The sequence below is a fragment of the Momordica charantia genome, assembly GCF_013281855.1.
Source record: "Momordica charantia cultivar OHB3-1 chromosome 8 unlocalized genomic scaffold, Mcharantia_2.0 BLBB01000008.1, whole genome shotgun sequence".
NCBI classification, from domain to species: domain Eukaryota; kingdom Viridiplantae; phylum Streptophyta; class Magnoliopsida; order Cucurbitales; family Cucurbitaceae; genus Momordica; species Momordica charantia.
Window position 1 is genome coordinate 11,863,110 of NW_028275166.1, and position 21,110 is coordinate 11,884,219.

The 21,110-nt window shown below is 35.4% G+C and overlaps 2 protein-coding genes and 1 pseudogene across 2 annotated transcripts; all 3 read right to left on the bottom strand.

The window, feature by feature from the left end:
• Positions 1–5,195: 5,195 nt before the first annotated feature.
• On the bottom strand, positions 5,196–5,708 carry LOC148209517 (uncharacterized). The gene has a single exon (XM_088126899.1). It carries the CDS (start codon positions 5,706–5,708, stop codon positions 5,196–5,198), a length of 513 nt encoding a protein of 170 aa, XP_087983025.1.
• Positions 5,709–8,144: 2,436 nt separating this feature from the next.
• LOC148209518 (uncharacterized) lies at positions 8,145–11,349 on the bottom strand. The gene is made up of 5 exons (XM_088126900.1): positions 11,097–11,349; positions 10,274–10,978; positions 9,309–9,862; positions 8,486–9,248; positions 8,145–8,395 (listed from the first exon to the last, which is right to left on the bottom strand). The coding sequence occupies exons 1-5, from the start codon at positions 11,347–11,349 to the stop codon at positions 8,145–8,147; spliced, it is 2,526 nt and encodes an 841-aa protein (XP_087983026.1).
• A 4,464-nt stretch (positions 11,350–15,813) lies between these two features.
• On the bottom strand, positions 15,814–20,852 carry LOC148209519 (uncharacterized; annotated as a pseudogene).
• Between the last annotated feature and the right edge of the window lie 258 nt (positions 20,853–21,110).

Sequence of the window (21,110 nt, forward strand, 5' to 3'; positions counted from 1 at the left end):
CTAATTTGAAAGCCTTGATGTCTAACTCACTCCATATGTCATAAACTCTCAAACTAAGGATTCAAAGTTGTTATAATTATAACATGGTATAACTCACAAATTTCATTTAAAGTTGACAAATATAAAAAGTTGCCCGAACTAACTAAAAAAACATGGCCATCTAAACTCATTCAAACTCAATCCAAATTGTACAAACTAAAGAAAAGGTATGTATAAGAGCACCCTCTCCCCCAACATTTTCATCCAAAGTTGACAAAAACTCATCAATACAAATTTCAAATTTACAAAACTTACTCTCACTAAGTCTTAAAAACTTGTACACACTCTATCGCTAAAACTTACCCCCCCCCCCCCCCCCCCCCATCCCCCAACTTTTCACCTCATCAAAACAACGTTCAAATTAACAAAACTCTTACTCCCGTTGCCTAAAAGTCTTAAAAACATGCACGCTTCATCACCAAAAACACTTTATATATAAAGAAGTTGTCCAAAGTTAGTAAAAAACAATCATGTCTATGTAACTCATTAAACTCAACCCCAATTGGACAATGTAAAAGAAAAGCATAAACCCCCTCCCCCCATCCTCTCAACTCTTCCATTCAAAGCTAAAAAGAAATTCATCAACACAACCGTCAAATTCACATAACTTACCCTCGTTATCTAAAAGTCATAAAAACATGCATACTTACTCACCAAATTGCACAAAGTAACAGAAAAAGTATAAGACCACCCCCCCCCCCCCCCAACACTTCACATTTATCACCCACGTTCTAAGTGGCTACCATAACTGTAGGGTAGCCACATTTATAGTAATTGAATTCTAATAACACTTTATATGGTCGTACCTATTTTGAAGAGCTAGCTCCACTAGAACGAGACATAAATTCCAGCATCATTGATCTCAAATCTTACATTTCATCACGTAGACTCGTAATCTCATGTTCTTTTTGCATGAGACGCTCCTCAAATTCTCCTTTTAGGTTGGTTATTTCTTCAGACAACTCTTATTCTCGTTGTGAGAAAGCAACACTCAAAGCAGAACCTTTACAAGATTTAGGCTTCGAGCCCCAACCAGAGCTTTTAATGTCGCCTCATCAAGACCCAAGAACTGTTTCCAGTACTTCTGGGTCTAACATCGGTTCGCTGCCTTCTCTCATGGATTTTTCTCTAACTCGCATCATGTGTAACTGCATAATTAAGTAGTCATAAAACAACATGCACACGTACAGTTTGAAGCATAATTTGAAATAGTTAATTATTATAAGAGTGATAAACTTACATAAGCCGTCTCAGCACCTTCGACCCAACCTTTAATATCAGAGTATCTAGTCTCCCTAAACAAATCAATTTCAGTAAAATTTTCGCCTCTCTCTTGCTCTTTCTGCACTTGGTAACACATAATGATTATTGATAATCATAAGTAATGAAGTATATGAAAGAAAAATATTATCACATTTGTACCTTCTCCTAGGCAATTATAGCAAACGCTTTCGACCCCACGCAATGGTTGAATGGGAGCTTCGCCCTATTTTGTTTGTTGGTCTCAAATTTTTGCTAACAAAATAAAGTTAGTTAAACATATTGAATATAAAGTATAGAAAATAAGTCTGAGGTTATATTTATTAAGTACCTTCCACTCATCTGACTCTCATCTATTGCATAGCATGTTCCAATCGTTTGGTCTTGCCAACAATCGTTCAGGCGGGTTGTTGCGAGCAATCTCAGGAGTGGGATGACTTTTGTAGTGTTTGTGCAATTTTGCCCTATACTCCTTGAATGTTGTTTGCATCACATGATGTATGAAATTCATCAAGATTTGGTCTGACTCGTTAAATTCAAAATCACCCTACAAAAAAGAAAAAAAAACAACAACAAACCAATGGAAGTGTTATTACAGTTACGTACATCATAGAAAATGATAAAACATATTAAGTAATAAGAATTTTACTTTGAGATGAGTTATAACTCCCATCTTGTCATTTTCTTCAACCTCAATCCAATTGCCAGCCTTTAGCTTAACTTGTTCGTGTGTATGTGCTCCGATCGCGATAGAAAATGTGGTGGCCATGTTGCATGTTGGTTTACCTACCGTGTGGTCACATACGCTCTTTACCTTTTCCATAATTGAACGAACTTGATTTTCAAGTTCTGTCAATTGAGTGTGTCGCAACGTCATCGCGACGTGGAGTGGCCGACGTCATCTCCTGACGGGTCTCTTTCGAGATTAGGGTTTGGAGTCGCCACCAATCATGATGTTAGTACCCTACGACACCCATTCGAAAACGGTACCATGTTTTGTCATAAATTATCCTATTATATTTAGTCAAAAAAGAAAAATACTTTAAATTTAATTTTAAGCCCACAAAGATTCGAACTTGAGCCGTACCTTGCAAATGTGCCAACACCATAGGATGCAACTTACAATTCTTTTTATAATTCAAACTTTTTATTTTTGAATATTGTTTTAAAAAATAAACTAAAATCCTTTATTTAAAAAGAAGAAAAAAAACTTTTATTTAAAATGATTATTTGGTAAAAACAATGATAAAAAAATAAAATGAAATAAAGTAAAAAAAAAATTATCATTTGAGTTACACATGAAGACTTGAACTTATAACATAAGTGTCAATATCCAATGTTTTTGCCACTATGCCATACACTAAATGTTTTCAATGATCTTTTTAAACCATAAATTTTATCTTCAACATTTGTATTAAAAAAAAGAAAAAAATATTAACGAAAATTAAAAAAAAAACTTTTTATTTTAGGGATTTGAAATTCTTTTTTAAAAAAAGAATCCCCTATTTAAAATCAAATTTGTTTAAAAAAAAATTCTTATTCACTTTTTCCAAGACTTCAATAACAAATCTTTTAATACTTTTTAAAAATATTATTTAAAACGTAAAACAAAATCTTTAAAAAAATCATACTGGAAAGAAAAAAACAAATCTTATTATTTTAAATAAAAATTTAAATTTTCAAAATCTTTTATTTTCTTTCCTTTTAAAAAACTGTGTTCTTTTTAATAAAAAAACTTTATTAAAAAAAGAACTCTTTTTCCAAAAGACCGTTTTTCTTATTATTATTATTTAATAAAAAAATACTTGCATTCCCCATAATATAGTTTTAAAAACGTTTTCTCTTTTTCTCTTAAAGAAATATTATGTTTAAAGCTAAAAGTTTCCTTTTTTTTCTATTCTTGAACTCACCTTCTCACCTAGGTAGTTTTAAACAGAAGTTCCCGGAATGTTGCGGGTCGATGATGTGTATATCTGAACTTGTTCGTCGGAATTAATTTGCGCCACTGCCGGAGTTGATTGTGGTCGGAGGTCGCCGGTGTAGGTGAAGAAGAAGAGAAGATTATGGTAAAAAAAAAAATGAAGGAAGTGAATGATTTGATTTTTTTCTCCTCCTTCCCTGTGTCCTCCCCTGATGCCCTCTCTTAAGTACCCACTCAACCCACTCAAAGTAACGGTAAGAGGGAGGAGACAAGGGAGAAAAAGAATAGAGAAGAACGTGGATAAAAAACCACGTAATAGGCCTTTGACAAGAAACATAACTAATTTGAAAAAATCAAATAAAAAAACCAACTCATTTAAAATCAAATACTTTTCCTTTATATATTTGTTTTAAAAAACAATATCGTTTAAATCAAATCCTTTTTCTTTTTAATACATATTTTTTTTAATAAATCAAATTCTTTTCTTTTTAATATATATTTGTTTTTAATAAATCAAATTCTTTTAAAACAAAATTTATAATTTGATTTGATTAGAACTTTACCTTAAAACTAATGTTACTTTTTGAACAAAAACAATTACATTAAAACCATAGGTTAATTTTAACCAAACAATTAAATAACACTTAATAATAAATAAATAATAATAAAAGAGAGTCGGACCAAATGCGGTGTCTACAACTTTCTCCCTTTGTGTATCCTTGCAGAACTAAAAGGGTAGACAAAGGCAAAAGACAGAGTATTGGGAAGGCGAGATTTTAAGAAGGCTAGAATGACAAACCTTGCTTGACAAGCTTGACCGTGATCTTTGATCACGTTTGACTTAACCAAAAAAAAAAAAAGGGTAGCAGACCTGGCTTAACACAGGTTTCGACCATGATCTTTGATCGGGTTTGATTTAACCAAACAACAAAAAAAAGGTAGCAGACCTGGCTTGACACAGGCTTCAATCACGATCTTTGATTGGGTTCGATTTAACCAACAGAAAACTAAACGGCAACGAACCTGGCTTGACACAGGCTTTGACCACGATCTTTGATCGAGTTCGATTTAACCAACAAAAAACTAAAAGGCAATGGACCTGGCTTGACACAAGCTTCTACCACAATCTTTGATCGAGTTCGATTTAACTAACAAAAAACTAAAAGACAACGAACCTGGCTTGACAGACCACGATCTTTGATCGGATTCGATTTAACCAACAGAAAACTAACAGGCAACGGACCTGGCTTGACACAGGCTTCGACCACAATTTATCGGGTTCGATTTAACCAACAGAAAACTAAAAGGAAATGAACCTGACTTGACATAGGCTTCGACCATGATCTTTGATCAGGTTTGATTTAACCAACAGAAAACTAAAAGGCTTGCTTGAGTAAGAATGAACTGTCATGAAATTCTCTACCATAGGGCTTTGAGACTTCTTCAATGGAAATGCATGAAACGATGCATGGAATGTGAGTTCGACGCATGATGATAACAGGAAAATTTTCTTGGATGCCAAATAGAGTGAAATCACTTACTTTTATAAAAACTTGGGATTGTTCAGATAGCCCGATCACCGTATTTCGCTTTCCTTCAAAAATCATTTTAACTGGATCAAGAGTACCCATAACAAATGGGAGGACGACTTTGCCCCTGATAACTTTGTAATGTGACATTTGTCCCAATGTTCTAGAGAACAAATGTCCCTATTTTTAGCCTTCCTGTGCCCTTATGTTTGATTTCGAGTAACACATAGCCTTGGAGACGTGAATATAAAACCTATCGTCCTTTGTATATAGAAAGAGACGAATGGAGACCAGACTTTATAAATGAGATTTTCAATTATGACAAGGGATACACGTCTCAAAGATGTGGTTCAAATTTGTAGGCTACAATAGAGAATGGATACACAAAACTGGCTTTCAAGCATAATACTGAGATAAAAGTGAAATTTTTCGAAATACATCAGAAACTATGCATAATATTTTCGAACATGATCTGAGTTGATTGGATTTAAAAATTCACTGCCATCCATGTTGGCCAGAACTAGTGCCCCTCCGGAGAAAGCCTTTTTCACCACAAATTGTCCTTCATAATTCGGGGTCCATTTGCCTCGATGGTCTTTCTGTAATGGGAGAATTATTTTTAGAACTAAATCTCCCTCTCTGAACCTTCTTGGGCGCACCTTCCTATCATAGACTTTCATCATTCTTCTTTGATAAAGTTGTCCTCTGCATAATGTCGTCAACCTCTTTTCTTCTACAAAATTTAGCTGCTCATAACGTCTTTGGACCCACTCAGCCTCTTGTAGCTTAGCTTCCATGATAACTCTCAATGATGGAATTTCTACTTCAATAGGGAGAACAACTTCCATATCATAAACTAATGAAAATGGCGTTGCCCCAGTTGAAGTACAGACTGAGGTGCGGTAACCATGTAAGGCAAAAGAAAGCATTTCATGCCAGTCTCTATAAGTTACAGTCATCTTTTCAATTATTCTTTTTATGTTCTTGTTGGCGGCTTCGACACAACTTTAATCCAATAAGCTGGGACATCTCTCCTCCCAACTTTAATCAGATGGACATCCTCATTGAGTTCTAAATTGAACATCACCGCTAATGTGGCCAATGCATCTGCTACTTCATTATTTTCTCTTGGCAAATAATCAAATGAGATTTCATCAAATTCTTATGACAATTCTGTTATGAGTTGTTTGTAAGGCAACAACTTAGCGTCTCTTGTTTCCCATTCTCCTCTTAGCAGATGAATTACTAGCATAGAATCCCAAAAAACTTTAAGTTTCTTAACCTTCATATCAATAGTAGCTTGGACGCCCATCAAGCGTGCTTTATACTCAGGCCATATTATGTGTGCAGTCAAAACATAATCTGGGGGTAAGAGGGTATAATTCCCCTTTGGGTGATATCAAAATAGCCCCTATCCCATGACCTAACTCGTTAGAGGCACCATCAAACATCATGGTCCAAGTTTGTGGGTCTTAACTTTCCTCACTTGCGGTTATGGTGGAGATATACTCATCTTGAAAGTCGAACTTCACCGGTATGTAGTCATTTATAGGTTGTTGAGCTTGGTAGTCAGCCAAAGCACTCCTCTTAATGGCCTTTTGAGTCACATAGACAATATCATATTCGGACAAGAGAACCTGTCACCTTGCAATTCGACCCGAGAGAGATGGCTTTTCAAAAATGTACTTTATGGGGTCCATCTTTGAAATGAGCCATGTGGTATAATACAACATGTATTGTCTTAGACGTCGGACAGCCCAAGCTAAAGCACAACAAGGTTTTTCTACTTGAGAGTATCTAGTTTCGCAATCGGTGAACTTCTTACTTAATTAATATATAGCATGTTCTTTCCTGCCTAAATTATCATGCTGCCCCAGTACACATTCCATTGAGTCTTCAGTCACTATGAAATATAAAATAAGGGGCCGTCCTGGAGTTGGTGGCACAAGAACTAGAGGGCTTGCAAATACTGTTTAATATTATCAAATGCTGCTTAACAATCTTCACTCCATACACCATCTCATATCATCCACGTAGACTTCAATTTCTTTGTGCATCAAGTCATGAACGAGAGTAACCATTGCACGTTGGTAGGTTGCCCCAGCGTTTTTTAGCCTAAATGGCATAACTTTGTAGCAGAAAGTTTCCCATAACGTAATGAATATGGTTTTTTCACGATCCTCAGGTACCATCTTGATCTGGTTGTAGCCTGAAAACCCATCCATAAAGGAGAAGGTTGAGAACCCAACAATATTATCAACCAACACATCAATATGAGGAAGCAAAAAGTTGTCTTTTGGACTTGCACGATTCAAGTCTCTATAATCCACACACATTCTTACTTGTCCATTTTTCTTTGGTACAGGGACAATGTTTGCCACCCACTCAGGGTAATTAGATACTGTAAGGAATCCTGCATCAATTTGCTTCCTTACTTCATCTTTTATCTTGATCAACATATCCGGCTCATTTTCCGTAACTTCTGCCTCACTGGTTTGAACTCTGGATTGAAAGGAAATTTATGCACTACGATGTCTGTATCTAAACCAGGCATATCTTGATAGGACCAAGCAAAAACATCAGCATATTCATGAAGTAACTCTATCAACTTTTTGCGACTCTCTGAAGACATATTAGTGCCTATTTTAACCTATTTGGCTTCGACTTGTGATCCCAACTTAATTGTCTCGGTTAATTTTTCATGGGGTCCTAACATCTTTTCTTCTTCTTCTAACATTCTTAATAACTCAGTAAAGGGCTCATCATCCATTTCCTCACCAAACTCGACGTTGTATATAGGTGTATCGAACTTGTATTTCGAATCATTATCACATTCAATCTCAGTATTACTGCTTAAGATATAATAAGGGAGAAAAGAAAGGAAAAGGAAACAAATGAATAAATTGGTCCAGAGAAATAACAAAGGAAAGAAACAAAGTGAATTAAACTTTATTGATGTGGAAAAATTATAGACAAATGATACGTCTGGATAGAATACATAGGGGAATAGAAAATTAATTTATTAATTAAGAAAATGAGGGAAAAAAACAATTACTTTGACTTATTATTTTTAAAAGACGGTAGCTCTAACACACTCCAATTGGTCAGCACGAAATGGTCTGGGCACGGGAAGATAAAAGGTCCGACTTGCTCTCTTTCTTCTGTCACTACTGCCACTGCAGAACTCTCATCGTACTCTTGATGGATTATGCCGGCACTTCTGAAAGAGTGGTTGAGAGGTGGAACAGTCCTCTTTGGGTTATCATGCTCCCTATTCTCAAATCTTGCTAGACATTTTGCTTTTTCACGGTTCTGCACTCTGGTGATGTCACCACTATTTGGCTTATACCCTAGCCCGAACCTCCTTGTGTTTTTAGCCATCCTCAGCAGCTTGTCTAAACTCCTGTTCTCTCCATTAAAGCGGCCTCTAAAAGTCGTGGCTTAGGTCTTCCAAACTTATCATGTAAAGTTGTAGCATTTGCAATCTCGAATGATTGAAATGAAGACTCAAAAGCTTCTTCTGCTGCTTCAACGTATGGCATCGAAGCAAGCCTTGAGACTAGAATGTCTTCTTGTCCCGATATGATCACCAACTTATGGTTAACCACAAATTTAATTTTCTGATGTAGAGTAGACGGAACTACCCCTGCCGAATGTATCCAAGGTCACCCCAACAAAAAACTATAAGCTGATGTAATGTCCATAACCTGAAATGTTACGTCAAAGGTGCAAAGACCTATCTTGATCGGGATCTCAATATCCCCAACAACAACACTGCGAGCCCCATCGAAAGCTCTTACTATCACAGTACTAAGTCTCATATGGGACATATCAACCGGTAACTTTTCTAGCGTGGATCTTGGCATTATGTTTAAAGAAAATCCATTGTCCACAAGGACTTTTGCTATTAGGAAGTTTTTACATTTAACTGAGATGTAGAGAGCTTTGGTATGTCCTGTACCCTCTGGTGGTATCTCCTCATCTGTAAAAGTGATGGAGCTAGATGTCGTTATATTCCCCACAACGTTGCTCAAATTATCCACTAGGATGTCTTGTGAAACGAAATCCTGCTTCAAGGCCTCCAATAGTGTATTCTGATGCGCTTCAGAGGATAACAGTAAAGATAATATAGAGATCTTTGTAGGTGTCCGACCTAATTGTTCAATAACTTTGTATTCACTTTGCTTCACTAGCTTTAGAAACTCTTGAGTCTCTTCCTCGGACACGGGTTGTTTAGGACTTGCATCCTTTACAACAATTGCCTCTACCAGTTCATCATAAATATCATTGTTGAGTTTGGCCTTCCCTTTCTTACCTTCCTCTAGCTTCAACTTCTTCTTATCACTTGCTCTCTCTTTATTCTTTTCACTAGCGGGTTCATTCACGCGCTTTAGCAAGCTATCCAGTGTATAACATCTCCCAGTTCGTGTCAAACCTCCTACTCCGGTGATATTGTCAACTGGGAGTGAAGGAGATGATACCTCTTGCCCTACAGTTACCTTGCACTCATAACTCCAACTCACTGCTTAGGAACTTTTATACTCGAAAGGAGCTGGGACCGTGATAGTGATTGGTTTCCTATTGCAGCTGGGTGCATCTGGCTTTTCACGGTAAAAGATGGTGAGAGGTTTTGGCTTAAGAGAATCACTTGAGCCCTTAGCAACCAAGATATCCTCCACGACATTTATCCCTTTATTCAAGTGAGATTTTGTAACAATAAGGACTTTTGAGTCTAACAACTCTTGAACTCTCTTTTGAAAATAGTTGCATTGCTCTAGAGAGTGTCCTTTCATCCCAGCGTGGAACGGGCACGTCAGACTTTCATCATACCCTTTATACTTGAGGTTTGGGCATAGGTACTCCACTGATACATATCCACTGCCTAAGAGAATTTCAAATAGTTCCTCCATAGGGGTTGTAATATCGGCAACCTTACTCTTCGACTCGATCCCTTGGCATTCGATTGCATTTATTTGGACATTCTGATGATTCGACAACAGATTCTTACTTACATCAGGCTTATTTTCTTTTTTAAAGTTCAACCAACCTGCCTTGATCAAAGCTTGAACTCTGTATTTCAATGCAGTGCAGTTCTCTGTTGAATGCCCTATGGCTTTTGCGTGATAGTCACAACGAGCATACGCATCATACCATCTTGGTTATGGAGGCTGGATCGAATCTACAGGTACAGGTGCCAGCTGATTATTTTGAAATAACTGAGGCAGAAGCTCAGTATAAGTCATGGGGATTGGGTCAAATTGGGTCTGTTTACGTGCCCCTCTATTAGTCCGTTACCCTTAAGTATTGAATGTATTATGTTGCTGACCCCTAGGTTGGAAATTTTGACTGGCCGGAGGTCGAAAATTTTGAGAGGCATAAGGGAAGTAATGTCAAGTTGCATTATTCAAAAATTGTTGATTATACCCGTATGACGTTGGGCAATAATACGAAGTGTATCACGGTGTCCGACCGTACGGTTGTTGTTTCCAAGAGTGTCGGTCTACTCCCACCATTTGCACCTCACCTTCCTTCTTCTTGGAATGACTTGCCTTCTTTGCGGCTAATGACTCTTCGGTAGTACTGGTTATCCGCCCGTGTTTAACCCCGTATTCGATCCTTTCTCCGATGGTCATAATATCAGAGAAATTTGTGGAAGCGCTTCCTATCATCCGATCATAGAAATGATGTTTTAGGGTATTGATGAACATGACAAATAGCTCTTTATCCATTAAAGAAGGTTGGACTTGAGCTGTCGTGTCCCTCCACCTTTGAGCATACTCCTTAAAGCTCTTTGTACTCTTCTTCTCCATCCTCTGTAAATCTAAGTGATTTTGAGTCATGTCTATGTTATGCTTATATTGTTTTAGGAAGGAGTCAGCCAGACTCTTCCATGAGCCAACATGAGAGCTATCTAACTGCATGTACCAACAAGAGGCTGGACCAGATAAACTATCTTGGAAGCAGTGTATCAACAATTTGTCATTTTGGACGTACGCTGCCATCTTCCTACAATACATTATAAGATTATTCTTAGGATAAGAAGAACCATCGTACTTCTCAAACTCTGGCACCATGAATTTTGGAGGGATGACTAATCCAGACACCAAGCACAATTGTGAGGCATCGATGTTGCCAAAAACGTCCGTCCCCTCTACTGCTCTTAATTTCTCCTCCAAAACTTTGAACTTCTTGTTATTGGGGGAACTTTGTCCGACTGGGTTTGTCTTGGCTGGGGAGACCACCTAGATTAAGGACTGTAGGGGATGACATCATTTGCCCTGGCTCTCGAAAAATGATGTTGGTTAGGATTTGCTGAGCTCCCTTAACTAAGGGATGCAGATACTGACCAATCGGGACGTCATACAGAGGGTTGTACGTTGTATATTGTGGCATGAAACCCTCTGCCACTGGCCTAAGAGGTGGGCCATACCCAAGTGGATAAGGCGGGGTTTCTTGCGGCTCATGGACAGAGTTGCTAGATGTAGCAGGATCCACAGCCGCTTTACCTTTTTCCAACGCGAAGAGGATGGCATCTAACCTGTCGCGCAACTCCTCAATATATTTCCTCGTTTTCTCCTGCTCAGCTTTTTTATCTTTCATCATTAATCTTGCCCTGTGTCTGGTACGGTAAATGCGATGTGCTGCCGGTGAGCGAGCTATCTTGAACAATCCCTTTTGTTTTTAGAAAAATAGAAGACAAAAAGAAAGAAAAAGAAAACCATAAATAAATAAGTTCGTGGCTTTATTATAAATTGGATAAATAAATAAATTAAGATTACAAGAAAACAACAATTATGCTAAATTTGAACCGCAATGCTAAAATCATGAAATTGAAAGTACATTAAAGCAGAGTGTCAATAAAACTGTCCCCAATGCTCTAGATCTCGCCGAAGTTTACCCAAGAACTTGAGTGTGCTTTTGCCATTCGGCTATGTAGGGGCAATGGCAGATGTGAGAGCTCGTGCCTCTTCAGCTAAACCATCTGCCCTACCGGCTGCCTGTCTGACTTGGGTGAGTACATGTTCTGAATTATGATGCAACAATGTGTTATCGCGCCTCACATGGTCTAATTCATACCCCACTTGGTTGTATTGTTCCTTGATATGGCATAATCATGCATTAACCCAACAGCAACATTCTTGGTTTTGTCAAGACGGCTTGAAAGCGCCTGAACAGTTTCCCTTAATCTTTGATTTTCTTGAGCATACTGAGCTAACTGTACTTCTTTCTTCTCCAACACAATGGCATTTTCACAAAGGGACATGATTTCTGTTTGTAGAGAAGACATTTGTTGTGATATTTAATTGTCTCGCACCCTCAAGGCTGCTTGTGAGCTCTCTTCGTACTTTCTTCCATTAGAGTCCCAAACCTCTACTTCTAGCGGTCTGTTTTCTTTCCTTTGGTAACTGACCTTCCTTCTTGCCTGCTGTAATTCCAACTCAATGCTTCGAGGTAGATTTTGATTAAACCCTAGTTGTAGTCTTTCTTTAGCTGATGTGGGGTTCCCTTATCGCAGCTCGTATTCTATCTTACGAACCTTCCGTTGAGTGGATTGATTTGGGCTCATTTCAGAAAGAATTCTCCTAGTGGGAACCTCTAGCTTCCCTTTGCCCTTGTCGGTTGGCAGGAGAACCACAGTTTTTCCTATACTCGAATGCCATTGTTCGTATCCTTGAAATATATTATCGTGGTAATTGCCACTTTGGATTCTGACAATCGCCTTCTACGCCTTTACGACCTCCTGAATTTTGTTATTGCAAAACCCAACATTATAGGCAAATTCAAAGTTTCTTAAGTCATGTGTGGCTGGGATAAATTGACGTACCCATATCTGGCGCAGTACCATTAATGGGGCATAAGATACACATCCCTATGGACCCAATAATGGTAGACTGTGAAATTTACCACACCTATACATCATAGGATTGGTTGACATCCATCGGGCCCTCCACTCCACGTCTTTTGGCTTTAGTCCTGCAAAGAAAATGCTTCACTCTTCTATCCCTGGGTGGATTTGACCCCAATCCCCTTGGTTGAATTCAAGGATGAGATTTTGTAATCTATTCCATGATCGTGAAAATTTGACCTGAGGACACTTGAACTCTGGTGGACAATTTATATGGCTGAGAATCCAAATATATAGTATCTGAGCACGGCCTATAAATTTTCCTACTTGTCTCGATCTGCAAAAATTTAGTGCTCGGAAGGTTTCTGCAAGGATGGGTATTACGAGATTAACACCTATCTCTACCTTGACAAATAGCTTGACCACCCGCTCTTCAACGTACCCACTAACTTTAGGGAATAAAACCAAGTTGAATAAACACAGAGCTAATAGCGATAGCTCCCTTTCTTCGTTAACGAATCTTTGCTGAAGACTCAAGATATATTCTATCGGCAAGCGTGTGTTTTCTCCCTTCCCTACATCCAGCGATACTGCCCTTTTCAACGTAAACCCACCATCATAGAAATAAAACCTCAAGTTTCTCTTGCAATGGTATTTGTAAGAAGGTGTGGTATTCCTCGATAGTTGGGGTTATATCCATGAGCTAAAAGTAAAGCATCTATAGGCCGGATCCCAATGTCGAACTAATGCTCTCATCACTGAGAAGTTTACTCACACGTACAAGAGTTGCGCTATGTGGCCATATTTTTTTATGAACTGAGTCTTTCTATCTGGTCTTAAACCTTTCCATAAATGTTTCAAGATATCCAACTGATTTTTTGGAAACGTTACATTTTGAAATGGCATAATTACATTCTATGATAATGAGTCACCATGAGTATGTTGCATGTTCTCTGACCATTGACGGACAATTTCTTGGTCTTGCTCTCTCCACTCTTGGGTAGGAACCTTACTGGAATTCACGCTTTAATTTACTGTAAATGTTAATGATTTAAGACGTAGGTCAATTTTGGTAAAATTGGCAGAAAATAAATTTAAAGGGAAAGGGAAAGTTGCGAAACTTTTTTTTTTATTGTTGTAAAAAAAAATAACGATTATTAAGTGAGAAAATGCATTAGACTCTTTTAAACAAATCACTTTATTAACACCAACGGAAACAAACTAAACAAACAAATAAATAAATAGCAGAAATTTGATGCAAAAATGAGTGTAAAGTTAATGCCTACACAACCTAGAGGAAAGCGGCCCCCAAATCTTCCATATGCTTACGCACTATGGTCAACTTGAGTGGAGAATTTCATGCGCCTGTACAGTAACCGAAATTCCACGAAGGTCATACTACTCAGTCTTCGATCTAATCTTAAAAGTAAAGCCCGGGTAGGATGCTTGTGTATTTGTGCGATATGCATGTGATGCTAAACCAAATTAATAATACAACATTAAAAAAAAAAAGCGAACAAGAAAGAAAAAAAAAAGAAACATAATAGGATAATTAATGACAAAAATAATGGCTTGACTCTCTAAACTTTTATTTAAAATGATTATTTGGTAAAAACAATGATAAAAAAATAAAATGAAATAAAGTTAAAAAAAACCATTTTGAGGTACACATGAATACTTGAACATGTAACATAGGTGTCAATACCCAATGTTTTTGCCATTATGTCATACACTAAATGATATTAAGAGTCTTTTTAAAAGTCAGTTTATCTTCGAAATTTGTATTAAAAAAATATTAACGAAAATTTAAAGAAAAACTTTTTATTTTAGGGATTTGAAATTCGTTTTAAAAAAAGGAATCTCCTATTTAAAATCAAATTTGTTTAAAAAAAATTTTATTCACTTTTCCCTAAACTTAAATAACAAATCTTTACTTACTTTTGAAAAATATTATTTAGAACGTAAAACAAAATCTTTAAAAAAATCATATTGGAAAGAAGAAAACAAATCTTACTATTTTAAATAAAAATTTAAATTTTCAAAATCTTTTATTTTTTTTTCATTTTAAAAAACTTTGTTCTTTTTAATAAAAAAAACTTTATTAAAAAAAGAACTCTCTTTCCAAAACAACGTTTTTCTTATTATTATTATTTAATAAAAAACACTTACATTCCCCATAATATAGTTTTCAAAAAACGTTCTCTTCTTCTCTTAAAAAAATATTCTGTTTAAAGTAAAAAGTTTCCTTTTTTTTTATTTCCGAACTCACCTTCTCACCTAGGTAGTTTTAAACAGAGGTTCCCGAAATGTTGCAGGTCGATGAGGTGTATATCCGAACGGGTTCGCCGGAATTAATTTGCGCCACTGCCGGAGTTGATCGTGGTCGGAGGTCACCGATGTAGGTGAAGAAGAAGAGAAGATGATGGTAAAAAAAAAAAAGAAAAGGAAGTGAATGATTTGATTTTTTTTTCCTCCCTCCCTGATACCTTCTCTTAAATACCCACTCAACCCACTCAAAGTAACGGTAAGAGGGAGGAGTCAAGGGAGAAAAATAAGGGAGAAGAACGTGGATAAAAAACCACGTAATAGGTCTTTGACGAGAAACATAACCAATTTGAAAAAATCAAATAAAAAAACCAACTCATTTAAAATCAAATACTTTTCCTTTATATATTTGTTTTGAAAAACAATATCGTTTAAATCAAATCCTTTTTTCTTTTTAATACATATTTGTTTTAATAAATCAAATTCTTTTCTTTTTAATATATATTTGTTTTTAATAAACCAAATTCTTTTAAAACAAAATTTATAATTTGATTTGATTAAAACTTTACCTTAAAACTAATGTTACGTTTTTAACAAAAACAATTACATTAAAACCTTAGGTTAATTTTAACCAAACAATTAAATAACACTTAATAATAAATAAATAATAATAAAAGAGAGCCGAACCAAATGCGATGTCTAGAGGGTGTATCCTCGTACTCTTATTCTATCTGTATATTGTCAAGCGTTAAACTAATTAGTTAAATACAAATAAGGATACAAATAAATTCATTATCCAACATACATTAGAAAAGACGTACTTGAAGGAAAAGATGGAAAGGGCGGGTTTGCTGGAGGATCATCTTGTACGTGTAGTCGGTTCAACCGATCTGTTTGGTCTGGACGTATCATTTTTCCTGCCAACTTAGACAAAGAACCAATAGTATTATATATTAATGGCACAAATACTTAACATAAATCAAGTAGAAAGGTAAATTATCCAACATATACACTAAGATATCATACTTGGACAAATACTTATTCGCTATCGTACTTGTCATAAAATCATCTATATTATTATCGGTTGATACGTCTGTATCATCTGCTTCATCGTTTATAAATTCATCCTCATTGCTCGTATCTATGCTTCTATTAGACTGTTGTTGGATTTCTCGACCCTCAACAACAGTAGGCTCAACATCATCTTTATGCAGTGAACCATCTTGAGTGGATTCATCTACTTCAATCCTAGATCCTACTTCTAACAACAATATTTGGTCATTTCCAATGATTCCGTGTTCAGAATATCTCATACACGTTTATTTAGAATATTTTTCACAACATTCCAATTATTGCCAAGTTTGGTGTCACCCAAATAAAAAACTTGTTGAGCTTGACCAATGAGAATTAAAGGATCGTTTGCATACCAATAATTAGATGTATTAATTGACTTAAAACCTAAGTCAACTCGAATTCTATTATTCTTAGCGTCTGTGTCAAACCATTTGCAATTAAAAATAATGACATGTCTCCCCTTAGCATAATCTAACTCCCACACATCACTCAATACATCATAAAAATTCATCTCATCCCCTTTCGTCTCCTCCACATACCATGACATCGTTATTTTGTGTGGGTCAACGATTATCCCGTTCTATATTATGAAACCGTAATCCATTTGCAATACAACCACTAGAACGTGCAGCTAATGAAGGCCCTAATATAAGGGAATAAAGACCATCTAATTTGTCTTGTTTCCATAATGTTAAAACCTGTTGTGAATCATAACAGAATACTCACTGTTTTTGTTTTGCGTTCATATATACTCAAATCCTAAAAATCATTATTACAATTTTGAACCAATCAGAAAACTGTGCACTATGTCGTTCATATAGGGTAGATACACTATCTCTTGGAATTCGAATTAATCTCAAATGTCGACTATCGCACCACAAAAGAATAAGAACACAAAATAAGTGTTATATAGTAGGAAAAAATTAACGTCACTATTCTTAAAATGAACTTAGCAGAAGATAAACTTACCGCGATACGATTCTATCTCTGCACAGTTGTTCAATACATACCAGTGTGCAACTTTTCTTTCGATTACAGATAGTGTCTTCGAAGTTAACACCCCCAAAGGTCATGCACTTAGCCTGAACACATCAAAATCTCCCCAAATTTTATTACCCGCAATAGTATCATCGTTACGTTCATCTCTATTGAACTTGTTTCAATTCTAGTCAGATATAAGGAGCAAAAAGTCAACGATTCATTCATGACAAATGATTCGGCTATCGAACCCTAAGGACGAGCTCTGTTCTTCTTTTGTGGATATTGTTTTAATGTTCAGAGACTTCTCTTGATATGGTACAAGCTGTAACTAACTGGCCCAATAATTTTTGTTTCGTATGGCAAGCAGGGTCGGCTTAAGGTACAGGTGAGTGAGGCGACCACCTAAGGCCCTCAATCCTAGAAGACCTCGTATTTTTCATATATTAGTATATATAATATAATATTGTTATCTATTTATTTTAATGTTTACTTGGAATATAAAATAATAGATTTTTCATAGATTTTGTTTTTAATATTGAAAATAAAAACTAATAATAAATATAATTCTCTTGAAAAAAAATCATTAATTAAATATAAAACCCATAATCAATTCGTCTCTAGCTTTTAATTTTTAATTTTTTGGGAAGGAAATGAGACTAAAGCCCATCAAACTAAGAAAAAATGAAAAAATGACAAAACGATGTGCTACGGCAAAACTCTCCCATCAACCGATCATTTGATTGATCAACAGGCAATGCAGGCCCCACATATCTTTAATCTCGGCCCCCAAAACCATTCCTGGAATTGGAAATCCCCCATGGAACGACTCCTCAGTACATCACCGATCTTGAGACACCATTACATATGCAATCAATAGGAAAAAAGAGACTATTAAAGACTCTTCACAGATATGTAAACCTAAGGGAAGAAACATTGTTTGACTAGCAAGCCAATCTGCACAAGAATTGGCTTCGTGATAAAGTTTTCGGATGCTAACACTTCATTCTCGAAAAATGATGTTCTCAATATTTAAAACCATGTACAAAAGAACTCTCAATTCTAACTTGACACCTTCAAAATTTGTTACTTTTATCTTTTTCTTCATGTGTAAAACCTTTCAAACTTCATTAAAAAAGAAAAAACATTAATACAATCCTTCAAAACTCTCTCAAATTTTAGATCATTCGTATTCTTTCTCCTTTTATTTATTTTCTTCACAATTAAAATTTTTCAAATTATCTTAAGAAAAAGATTCTACCATAGATATTTTCGGTAGGTTATACTAATTTTAACTTAATTATGTCAATCCAAATTGTTAGAATAGAAACCAAAGCTTCAAGTTTATTATTTTAAGTTTTTTCATTCCATTTCTTTACTGGTTTGAAAATGTATTTCATATTTTCAATACGTTAATATTTGACATTTGTTTAGGTTTACTTACTTGTTATAAAATATTAATATGTTTATAAAAAAATATGAATATGGATATTGTGAAGATACACCATTAACAAGATATTGTTATGATTTTTATTTTTTATTTGTTGAACGTTTGTTTTGATTTGCACATTTAGTTATTTTGTTAGGATTTGTTGCACATTTAGTTATTTTGTGATTTTCCTCTTATGACTAATGGTCTATATAAACCATTCATCATTTCACAGTTATCAATAAGAGTTTTTGATACTTTGGAAACAATTCCTATTTTCCTTCTTCAATTGATACCAAAACAGATATGAAAAGGCTTAAGAAAACATAAAATATAAAAATTATTGAATCTAAAAAATGTGCTACAAAAATGGATTGAATATGAAAAAATGTTATCAATAAATTTTTTTAGTAGAAGTAAAAGTAATAAAAATGATAAAATAATAGAAGAAATAGTAATTATAGATAAATCAAAACATAAACAAAAACTTTTGAAAATGAAGTATAATCAAATAAAGCTCAATTGAAAAAATAGTCATATTAAGGCCTCTGTTTTAAAATTTTGCCTAAGGCCTCATATCATCTCGAGATGTCTCTAATGGCAAGTGAACGACGAGATGAACCATTACATAAAAAAATGTTGGTGGGAATATTCTTTCCAACTTACAAAGTATGACTATGACGTCTGATTGCAATATATCCAAATCATTAATGCGTATTGTTTTTGCACATATATCACTAAATAAGTTACATAGATCAACAATAATCGTACCCACAAACTTTGGTACGTAAGATCGAATAGCAACAGGTAGGAGTCATTGTAGCAAAACATGACAATCATGAGTTTTCAACCCCGATAGTTTTCCATCCTCTACGCTCACACATCTCCATATGTTTGATACAAATCCATCTGGAAACTTAGCTGATTTCAAAAATTTGCAAAACTTCACCCTTTCAGCAGCAGTCAATGTATACGTAGCATGTGGTTTTACAACTTTATTCTCCACTTTTTGTAAATGTAAATCTTTTCAAATATTCATATCTTCTAAATCCAAATGCGCATTGATCGTGTCTTTTGTTTTCCCATCAATATTTAACAAAGTTTCTACTAGATTGTCACATACGTTCTTCTCAATGTGCATTACGTCTAACTTATGCCTTAACATAAGTTTCGACCAATAAGGAAGTTCGAAGAATATACTTTTTTTCGTGCAATTTAGATCTCGCTTTCTTTTCATAGCTTGTTTGGTTGGATTCTTACCAAAAGTTGGAAAATTTAATGTATTTACTTGTTGAATAACCGCATCTCCATCCATTAACGCTGGTGGAGGTCGTCGTTCTAACTTTCCATCATGTAATCTACTACCATGCCAAATATGATTTTGTGGAAGATAACATCGATGTCCCATGAAACAAATTTTGTTCTTTATCCGAAACGAGGAATTATACTCTTTACAAATGGGACAAGCTTAGTATCCCTTAGTACTCCATCCATACAAGTCATTATATGCTGGAAAATCATTAATAGTCCACAAAAGAGTTGTGTGTAGTTGAAAGTACTCACCACTTGCACATTCGTAAGTACGAACCCTAGTATTACATAACTCATTCAATTCTTCAATTAATGGCTGCAAGTAAACATCGATATCTTTTCTAGGAGACTTCGGCCTAGGAATAAGCAATGACATTAATAAATTAGTTTCCTTCGTGCACTTCCAAGGAGGCAAATTGTACGGAATAAGTACAAATGACCACATGTTGTATGAATTGTTCATATTCTCAAATGGATTAAATCTATTTGAAGCTAGTCCCAAACGAACATTTCGTGGATCTGAAGCAAATTGAGGAAATGTACTATCTAAAGGCTTCCACCCCAAAGCGTCAGATGGATGTCGTAACACACCCTCTATCTCAACTCGTTTATCTTTATGCCACCTCATTTCAGAAGCAAAATATTTTGAAGAAAAAAACTGTTTCAATCTTGGTATCAACAGAAAATGTCGTAAAACTTTTTGGGGGACTTGTAAAACTTTCCCATTAACTTTTTTATAACAAGACTCACCACATGCTGGACAACTTTGACATTCAGAATATTCTTTTTAGAATAATATGCAGTCATACTTGCAAGCATGTATGGACACATTTGAAAGTCCTAAATCACGCAGTCTCCTTTTAGCCTAGTAGAATGCACTAGGTATAGATGCATCAGTCGAAATACTTCCTTTAAAAACTTAAGTAACATATCAAACGATTTATTACTTCAATTGTTAATGACCTTGATATGCATCAGCTTTACTAAAAAATTTAATGAAGAGAATTGAGTACAACCAAGATACATTTTTTTTTATAATTAACCAGGAAACAATTGATTACATGCTTCATTGAACAATTGCTTGAAAATATTAGACGTGTCTCTTTCACGTTCGTTTGGAGGCGTCTCAAAATAAAATTGTTCCCCTTCTACATTTTCTTCTACAACGGGGCATTGTAAATCATAGAGAAGACCAGACATCTCACCATCCTAATTATTCATAACATTGGATTCTCAACTTAGTTCATTATATGAAGAAGTTTCATGTCTTGTATAACTAATTGAAGGGGTTGGTTCTTCTCCATGGTATATCCATTGAGTATATGAATGTGATATTCCATTTATAAATAAATGACTTTCTATTCCATCAAATGAATGTCACTTTGCATTCATACAATATCTATACGGACATCTTGTTTTTCTCGTATTGTTGACGTGAAGTTTTGCCAGTTATATGAA

What these genes read in the sequence shown, in the direction of transcription:
- LOC148209517 (XM_088126899.1), bottom strand. Translation starts at nt 5,708, where the DNA reads ATGACTGTAACTTATAGAGACTGGCATGAAATGCTTTCTTTTGCCTTA.
- LOC148209518 (XM_088126900.1), bottom strand. Translation starts at nt 11,349, where the DNA reads ATGAAAGATAAAAAAGCTGAGCAGGAGAAAACGAGGAAATATATTGAG. An exon ending in TCTGTATGACGTCCCGATTG is followed by an intron (nt 10,979 to 11,096) that starts GTCAGTATCTGC and finishes TGGTCTCCCCAG; the next exon opens with CCAAGACAAACCCAGTCGGA. An exon ending in GGAAACCAATCACTATCACG is followed by an intron (nt 9,249 to 9,308) that starts GTCCCAGCTCCT and finishes TATGAGTGCAAG; the next exon opens with GTAACTGTAGGGCAAGAGGT.